This window comes from Cololabis saira, chromosome 20, assembly GCF_033807715.1.
Source record: "Cololabis saira isolate AMF1-May2022 chromosome 20, fColSai1.1, whole genome shotgun sequence".
Classification (NCBI taxonomy): Eukaryota; Metazoa; Chordata; class Actinopteri; order Beloniformes; family Belonidae; genus Cololabis; species Cololabis saira.
The window spans coordinates 15,703,218-15,712,256 of NC_084606.1; the positions used below are offsets into that span (position 1 = coordinate 15,703,218).

Below are 9,039 nucleotides of genomic sequence, written 5' to 3' on the forward strand. Positions count from 1 at the left end.
CCTTGTTTATTTACTACACATGAAGTAAAAGTATTAATCTGGTGGAATAAACCTTTACACATAAAAATGCTTGTTTATTAATTATCCGTACCTGATTATTAACTTAAACAAGCTTTAAATAAGAATTTCTAACTAAAACTTTAAAAAAGTTATACTTCAATTCATCATGTTAAGTAATCTTTTGGCGTAATAAACGTTTAATTTGCAAAACTGAAGGTCCTGGAACTGCGGGTCCTGGAACTGCAGCCTCTGCAATGACAACTCCAATCCACTGAGTGGCGCTGTTGCAAAAAACTGCGGGTCCTAGAACTGCGGGTCCTGAAACTGCGGGTCCTGGAACTGCAGCCTCCGAGCCTGCAGCTGTATACTATTGAGATTGCTGCATCTGGACCAGATATAGCCCAGTTAACTATTGTGCCAGAACTGAACCCAGTCTTTCCCAACACACCTGATTAGGGTTGCCACCTTTCAGAAATAGAAATGAGGGACACCCCGATTTCAGCAGTGCAGGCGCCAAAAAAAGGGGCATCCCCAAAACTTCTAAAATGCATAGAAATGTATTTATTTTATATGAAAAAACAAAACGCTTTGATTTAAAGTTTAAAGTGCTTTAATAGCATTGAACGTGCATGACTGTACAGACAGCCAACCATACTAGCAACTGAAATAGCCTCCTATGCTCTGTATGTCCACATCAGCCAAGATGTAGAATATAGCTACAGGTGAAGAATGTGGTGTAAAAGTTCATTTATTTCAATAATTCAACTTAAAAGGTGAAACTAATACATGTATATTACATAGTCTCATTACAGGCAAAGCAAGATATGTTAAGCCTTTATTTGTTATAATTTTGATAATTGAAATCTCTATTGATTTCATAATATATTCAAATTGTTTTAGATTTTTTATTTGGGGTTTTCATAAACTGTGAGCCATAATCACCAAAATTATAACAAATAAAGGCTGTAAATATCTCACTTTGTATGTAGTGGGAAATAATATTTGTTTCACCTTAAGTTGAATTTACTACGAATGAAGTTTTGCAATATATTCGAATTTTCCGACCTTCACCTGTATATTATGACATAAATAAATAAGAGCATAATATGTGTCTGTATTGGTTCAATACGAGCGCAACTTTTAATTCCCAATTACGGAACAATTCCGTATTTCAAGGGACGGCAGGCAACCCTACACCTGATACAAATGTGTCATGTACAGAGTTGTGATGACGATCCGTTAATTTGAGTCAAGTGTATTGATGCATCAGACATCTAAAATATAAAAGATATTGAACTCTGGGGACCAGGCTTGGTAACACTGCTCAGACAGAAGTGAACATCTGCCCAGACGAGGCCCAAATGTGGCTGGTGTCTGGAAGCCAGATGTGTGGTGGTTTTGTCATTGTCCTGGATTTTCCTAGATTGTACGACGGTAGTTTGTAATCACTTTATTGAATTTAAATCTTCTGAAAAGGATCTTGGTAACTGCTCACTTGTATAATTTTTGCTGAACAACGTGGTGAAAGCTTTCATCACCGTTGCCAAAAATGTTTCTCAAATACAAGTTACTCTTGCCGGTACGTCAATAACTCAGCTCTGCCACGAGGGGGATCTATTGGGACATGAATCCGATTTAAACTGATCATTGCACAGTCGTGAGGAGGATTTCTCCCCTGCTGGGAGAAAAACCTTAATCAAATCAAATCAAACTTTATTTATGTAGCACTTTTCATACAATAGTAATGCAAAGTGCTTTACATAATAAAATCAACATTTAACATAGAAAAAGTCACATATAGGTGTGCTGTGTAAAGTGAGGACGTGTGTCAAAATGACCAGATGTGTGTTTTTAATCATGAGTGTGTGAGTTTTTTTATGTTAAATGTTGATTTTATTATGTAAAGCACTTTGCGTTACTATTATAAGTTCTATATAGATAAAGTTGGATTTGATTTGAGAAGACAGTTGAGACAGTTTAAATTGAAGAAATGTGCTGCTTCACACACTTCATGAACCATCACATTGAGCATGAATTTGTTGTATTTTGGATTAAACAACATACTTTAAGTGCAGATAAGCCATTGTATGAATGTGAAAGAAATATCCAGTTCACTTGTCTTTTCAAAATGTAGGCTTCTAAATAAGATGCAGACAAAATCTGACAACAGATCACCAACAATGTTTTTACTTTGCTGCCCTCTGGAAGCTGCTGAAGGACTTAACCTCACAGGTTTGAACTTGTTTTACTGTGCAATCTTCATGGTGCACTTTCATTTTTATGCACTTTTTAATTCTACTTTTCACAGTCATGATCTGTATACGTGCGCATGTGTGTGGGAGGAAGAGACTGAGTGAGTGACGAGGAATTTTGGAGAGCTGTTTTAAATGTTTTCAGTGCAACAACGATAAGGATATTAATTAATTAATTAGTTAGTTCATTCATTCATTCATTCATTCATTTATTCATTCGTTCATTCATTCATTTATTCATTCATTCAAACAGTCTTTGAAATACAAAATATTGTTGTACTCTTATCCAAAGGTTCTCTTAAGACATCTTGAAAGTGTGGAAACATTCCAGAAAATATATTTTTGTTAACAACAACATGGAATAGTGACTCTTCATATAAATATCTCTTGGGGTCTCATTTGCAACAACTGTAACATGAAGTTTACATACTGATATTTCAATGTATGATGTATTATTATTATAATCTAGGTTTGACCAATAACTGAAATTTGGCACCTGACCGACTCTTCAGACCTGTTTAGTTATTTTGTTTAAAAATCCAAAAATCTGTTGAGACGTTTGAATGATTTGAATATTTATTCAACAGAAAACTCCAAAAACTGTAGTAAAAACATACATATAACTTTATAGGTATAAGTATAACCATCACCAGATCAATAAGAAAGCAATCTTCAAACATTTATGTATCTCCACTATGTTTTTCAGGAACTTCACTGGTTTAAGAGGAGACATGAGTTGAAAGCAAAACTTTACAGAACGTGTGATCCCAACACCCTGGAAAAGTTGTAACTAATTAAATCTTCTTCCACAAAAATGTCTTAAATGTTTTAGTAACACAAGAAAAACCCAAAAGGCAACTGAAGATCAGAACTAATAAATGAATGTCAGCAGTGGTCACAGTGGGTTTACCACTCAGAACAGAGGAAGTTAAACTCCTGCATGTCATTTATTTTGAACCACTTGTGTTTTCCAGCTCTCTCCATGGCTCCAGACATGTCACAGCGGTCCCCCTTCTCACCCGAGTCCACGTTGTGGTACGTGACCACCTCACCACCGACCCAGAACCAGAAATCCAGAGTGCAGGTGTAGCGCAGCCCCGTCCAGACAAATTCAGTGGTGGCGTTCTTGACTCTCTCTTGGACCCATCTCTGGTCATTGAGGTCGGTGATGGAGACCAGGTCACGGTGGTTTTCTCTACAGTAGTACAAGGCATCCTCCCAGGTCAGATTTAGTTTGACCAAGATCACCTTATCTGTTGGGGAAGAGATGGACAAGAACCAACAATCACATCAGCTCTGCTCAAGTCACGACTGACAACTCGTGGTGCTAAAATGATTGTGAAAATTAGAAAAATCTGTTCACTTGTATCTTTAGTAATAATCAATATCTGGTAAATAGGGAGTGAGGGGAAAAGAAAAGCTTGGAATATTAAAGCCGAATTGGACAAATCAAAATATGTTAAAAAATCATAATTTTTGATAAGCATAATATTCATAAAGTAAAGGCCCCTCCAGACATGTAGACGTGTCCTCTTTCCAGCATTCGTCAGGGGTGAACTTGTGTGGTTTAAACAACACGATTACCTACAGAAGGTTTACCTTTTTTTCATGGTTAATGCTTCTTCAGTTTTATTCTGCTTCCAGACACATAAAGTAGATAATAAAAATCTCACCATCGTAACAGAAAAAGGGTTTGTCTTTACTGCAATCGTCAGTTTCCCACTCCCCGTCCTCCTTCATCACGGCACATCTGTCCTCTCTCATCGTAATGTCGGCCAGATCTTTCCAGTGTCTGAAAGAGAAACTGCTCCCATCTGACCAGCTCCAGGTGTCTCTGAACAGACCAATGAACCCATAGCCTTTATCCCCTAGCTGACGTTTCAGCTGTGGGTCATTTAACTGTTCCAGTCCACTGGCCAGGTCTGTGTGCTCCTTTCTGCAGTAGCTCTGAGCCTCTGACCAGGTCTTATGTTGTTTATGGAAATGGAATCTCTCTGGTTCTCCTTCTGTGGAGTCAAAGACAATCTTTCAACACAGTTTACTCAACACAAATGTTTCAATATTGACACTGTCATCAGCAACACTTGTCAAATAAATGTTTTTTTCTTTTCTTTTCCGACAGCATCAGTTTAATTTTGATATGATCACCAAATTTCAAATTTGGAGATGCAATAATCATTTCTCCTTTAAAGAAATTTTTTTAGATCAGGAGATAAGATTTTTTACTGGGAATCATTTTAAGATTTTTTTTTGTCAATTTAATTTATATAATGGTATACAGTACAGGTTATCAAAACACAAAATCATACAAAACAGGTAACAATACAAGTATGCAAAACAAAAATGCATACAGGTACAGAACAAGATGGGACACTAGAAGAGCTCGAGCGGAGTTAAATACATTAATTTGCTTGTGTTTTGTTTTTGTTTTTTGTTTCTTTTTCCCTTTTTAATTTGTTTTTTAACTTGGTACGTTTCCTGCCAGTCAAGAGCCCAGACACACTCCCCCCATTGACTTGAACGAGAAAGTGTGTCCAAATTCCCGACCGGCAGTTCACATGTTTTCACATTTTCCTCTTTTCCTTTTATTATAAGTTCTCAATTTTAAACTTCTTTCTCCTCCCCTTCCTTGTAGCTGTCCCTTACTTTGGGCCTCCATCAGACCCATGGGAGGAGGCTGATGGAAGTCAGCTCCCTCCCCTACGGGCGGTTCATTCACCTCTGGGCTGTAGAGCAGCTGTTCAGGTTGGGGATTGGTCCGCTGACTTATTAAACCAGTCCCACCGCCCCCACACACTTTATTCTAAACCACTTTACAACAGTCTGTTTTAGAAATGTGTTTTACTCTTAATTTATAACCATATATTTTAGTTGAACACCACACCGATTATTTCGTTTTTCACTTTATGTTAAAATGAAAGGTCTTCTCATTGAATGGCATCATGCAGTCTAACAGATTTAAGTTATGTGTTAAAATCGCATTAATCAGGATTCTGTTCTCACCATCGTAGCAGACGAAAAACTTCTCCACATTACAGGACCAATCTAACCACTCCAGGTCTTTCCTTATCCCCCCACAATTCTCGTTCCCTCCTACGTTGTTTGGTTCATTTTTGTTCCAGTTTGTCTCACTTTCATTGAACTCCAGACCAGGCAGAGACCAGTGCCAGGTGAGGTTAGCATTATTTAGAATGTGCAGACCAATCCAGGCAGAATCTTGTTGGTTCTTTGCTGATTCCTTGAGTCTCTTCATGTCTGTCATGTTGGAGATGGTGGCCAGATCAGTGTACTTGTCTCTGCAGTATTCCTGAGCTGCAGTCCAGCTCTTTTTATCTTTAATATAGTGATACTCATAAAGCTGACCTGTGATGAACCAACTCTGATCTGTCAAAACACCATAGTAGCAGGATCAGCTGTGCATACAGTCCTTCTTCTGTACTACAAGTAAACAGGTGTTCTTATTTTACTTTTTGTCTGATTAAAAAAACAACAAAGAAAAGGTGCATTTCTTAAGAGTTTAGATGAGGTATTAAAGACAGAGATCCACTTACCCACCACCAGGAGCAGGAGCAGGCTCCACTGCAGCTTTGCTCCGTCAGACATCGTTGGTATTTTACCTCAACAGTTTATTTCTGCTGGATGAACATTTGAACACTTCATGTCAATGTAAAGGTTTATAACCTGTACCATTCGTATACTAGAAAGTATTTTTGTGGAACAATAAAATCTAATCAACCAATCAGGACATTTAAACCTTTATCGCCAAGGGTTATTATGAGTTAATTTAATGCAATAAACGTGCAGACCAAATGGTAAACAATCAGCATTTAATTAATTTCTTAGTGGTGCTGCTGGAAAATGTTATATGTTTTTTTTATAAATAATTAATTTTATTGCCAGATTTTATGTTTTTACAATCACATCTGGGATAATTTTTTTTTTATTTATTTATTCATCGTTTGCCATTTATTAGAAGGTTGCGGATAGACCACTCCACAGTTCTGTAACTGTAAATGAAAACTGTTAAATGAAGCAAAATAAGAACAGAAGTGACATGTGTGAAATAATATGCCAATGATAACAACTAAGGACAGACGTTGAATTAAAGCTTACATTTGCGTGGGTCGTCCCGTCCAGCTCGAGTGGGATGTCTGTCTCCTATGCTCTGCTCAAAGCTGTCCTCACTGAGATGTTACTTCCTAACAAACAACAAACTTTTATTGGAACCTCACAGTCTGATTTGAATATTCAAACAGGTTGATTATCTCTCTGAAAATTAATAATTAACAAGATGTGTTGAAGACACATTTCCATTTATGGAATGGCTTTTCGGGAAAACAACGCACATGACCTGGCTCACTGGCCTGCAGTGTAAAATGGTGACCGACGTGAGCATTCTGCAAACATATGTTTTCATAAAAAGTTTCTCCGTGTTCAGAATCTACAGCACAGCTCTAAGGAGAGTGGTCAAACTGTTTCAAGATGAAACGAAGGCGACAGCAACTCAAATAGCCGCCTGTTCTCTGACTTCTCAGGATGAAAAACCTTGAAGCGTATGGGCTTCAGCAGCAGGAGATCGTACTGCAGACACTCCTGTCAGCTAAGATCAGCAGCATGAATCAGCTGTTAGCACAGCCTCGCCAAAATTCACTGATAGGAGTTTGGAAAAAGCGTTGCCTTGTCTGATGAGTCTCAACTTCTGCAGCAGAATTTAGAAGACGAGATCAGAATTTTGCATAAATAATGTATCCATCCTTCCTTGAATGAACAGTTCAGACTGCTGGTGGTGGTATTATGGTGTAGGGGATATTTTCTTAGCTTACTTTAGGCACTTTGATACGTAGTAAATGTTCATCAAATGTCACGGCTTTGGGAGGATAGTTGTGACCACATCTGTCCCTTTATGTTGGCAGCACTTCAGTACAATGTTTGCCATAAGAGGGGAAAAGGATGTTCAAGCCGCTGCCAGCATTGTGTACCTAATAAAGTAGCTGGTCAAACTCCAGTCCTCAAGAGCCAGGTCCAGTCGTGTTCATACTGTATAAATATTTGTAAAATGTGGAACAAAAAAGAGTAACATGATTTTCTTTTATTTAAAAGGTGGTAAGGTAGGTGGGTATAGAGAGAGGGGGGAATATTCCGGGATTTGAACCTGCTCTGCCTCAACGAGAGCAACGGCCTCTATAAGTGTTGCCGGCTCTACCCACTGAGCTATTCAGGACACAAGTAACAAGAATTAATCCGCTGTCAGATTTGCACATTACATCACACACTTCCACTGTTTATCTATAAGTTTAAAGTCATTATTTTGAGCAAATGTGTAAATCCTTGTATGCTATGATTATCACATTTTCTGTTAAGGTTGTGGTTAGAAAATGTGTATTTTAGGCTATTTACGCATTCAGGCGATCTGCTATTGTTTGCCATGCCCTTTGTCACATATTCATAATAGCAGCAGCTTTTCCTTTCTTTAGTATGTTTCATTTCTTCATAAGCCTCCATCAAAAGATGTTGCTCATTTAGTGCGAAGTATAGCGCACGCAATTTATGCGTTGTAGAATAAGTGAATCTGTGATCGATCTCATGGTCTTTTTAGAAATCTGTTGACGTGCATTTACCTGTATTACTTACACCTGGCTTGACAAAGCAGCAACTCCTGAGCCCGGTTTGGTCATTGTGAAATGGGTTCAGCCGGGATGAATTGTATGAATCTCTTATCCTGGATTTCTTCATCCTACTTTTGTGAAACAGCCCTCATGACTAGAGAGCTTGCACAAACTGTATAAATACGTGTTTCAATATTGTAACGGGATTATTGTACTAGAGGAAATAAAACCAACATATACAGTACGACAGCACACCAGCATATCCAAATGATGTTTGAATAAATAAATACAGGCCAACTGAGCTTGTCCGTATGATAAAACTAACCTTGCCTGAACTTAGACCACAATCTTTATCTTTTTCAATGTTTGGGCATTACTGTACACTTTTTGGCATAGTCTTAGTCTGCTCATTAAAACCCAAAAATAATGCAGACAGGGCCGCCCCTCCCTAAACGCAGAACACGCGCTGTGCAAAGGGCCTCATCTTCCAACGGGGGCCGCATTTTGCACGAGGGGACGTATTTGCATGGTAGCGCATATGTGCAATGCATGCAAACATGCATTACCGCCAGGCGGATGAGAGAAAAGAAACCTCTACTCGGATGCGTAATGATTGACAGCACTAGATATCGGACCAATCAGATTGATGGGCATGCAGACAGGCTCTTGCTCTTGCAGAGCTACTTAGGGGGAGATTTCAACATGTCATCCAAAAGACATCACGAATCAGTAGCAAGAGAAGAAAAAAAAGCCAAACACGAGGAAACTCGTGCTTCACCTGAAGGTCGGGATGTTGTTGAAATAAAACTTTGTAGCACAAACACCTGAGCTGCCAATCATCAGACAGGAATCTCTGTCTCCATCTCTGTCTGGACTGGATGATTAGTTTTTTCCCTGATGAACATTTATCGAACGTCTTGTTAAAGCCATCTGCATTCACCTCTGTAGTAAAAGAGTGGTCACATGACCAGTTGGTCGTATCTAAACTGTAAATGTTAGCCAATATCATATATTGGCAATAGTTTTATATCAATTCATGTTGTTAAGAAATGTTCAACCTCATTGATGACTTTGCATCCAGAAAGATGTCTGTGTCCGATGCTCTGCTCAAAGCTGTCCTCACTGAAATGTTATTTTCTAACGAACAACAAACCTTTACTGGAACCTCACAGTCTGATTTG

At 38.4% G+C, this 9,039-nt stretch overlaps 1 protein-coding gene across 2 annotated transcripts; it reads right to left on the reverse strand.

The window, feature by feature from the left end:
- Window positions 1-2,850: 2,850 nt before the first annotated feature.
- On the reverse strand, window positions 2,851-6,433 carry LOC133420323 (C-type mannose receptor 2-like). Of its 2 annotated transcripts, none has more exons than XM_061709997.1 (5): window positions 6,366-6,433; window positions 5,804-5,887; window positions 5,256-5,636; window positions 3,926-4,258; window positions 2,851-3,505 (listed from the first exon to the last, which is right to left on the reverse strand). In XM_061709997.1, exons 2-5 carry the CDS (start codon window positions 5,853-5,855, stop codon window positions 3,159-3,161), a joined length of 1,113 nt encoding a protein of 370 aa, XP_061565981.1. In that variant the 5' UTR covers window positions 5,856-5,887; window positions 6,366-6,433; the 3' UTR covers window positions 2,851-3,158. The 2 variants fall into 2 exon arrangements, with proteins under 2 accessions (XP_061565981.1, XP_061565983.1); XM_061709999.1 differs by having other exon boundaries at window positions 5,804-5,884; window positions 6,366-6,423.
- Window positions 6,434-9,039: the final 2,606 nt, after the last annotated feature.

Coding starts and splice junctions, on each gene's coding strand:
- LOC133420323 (XM_061709997.1), bottom strand. CDS start 5,855: ATGTCTGACGGAGCAAAGCTGCAGTGGAGCCTGCTCCTGCTCCTGGTG. Junction 4,259..5,255: donor GTTTTTCGTCTGCTACGATG/GTGAGAACAGAA, acceptor TTGACTCCACAG/AAGGAGAACCAGAGAGATTC. Junction 3,506..3,925: donor ACCCTTTTTCTGTTACGATG/GTGAGATTTTTA, acceptor CTTCCCCAACAG/ATAAGGTGATCTTGGTCAAA.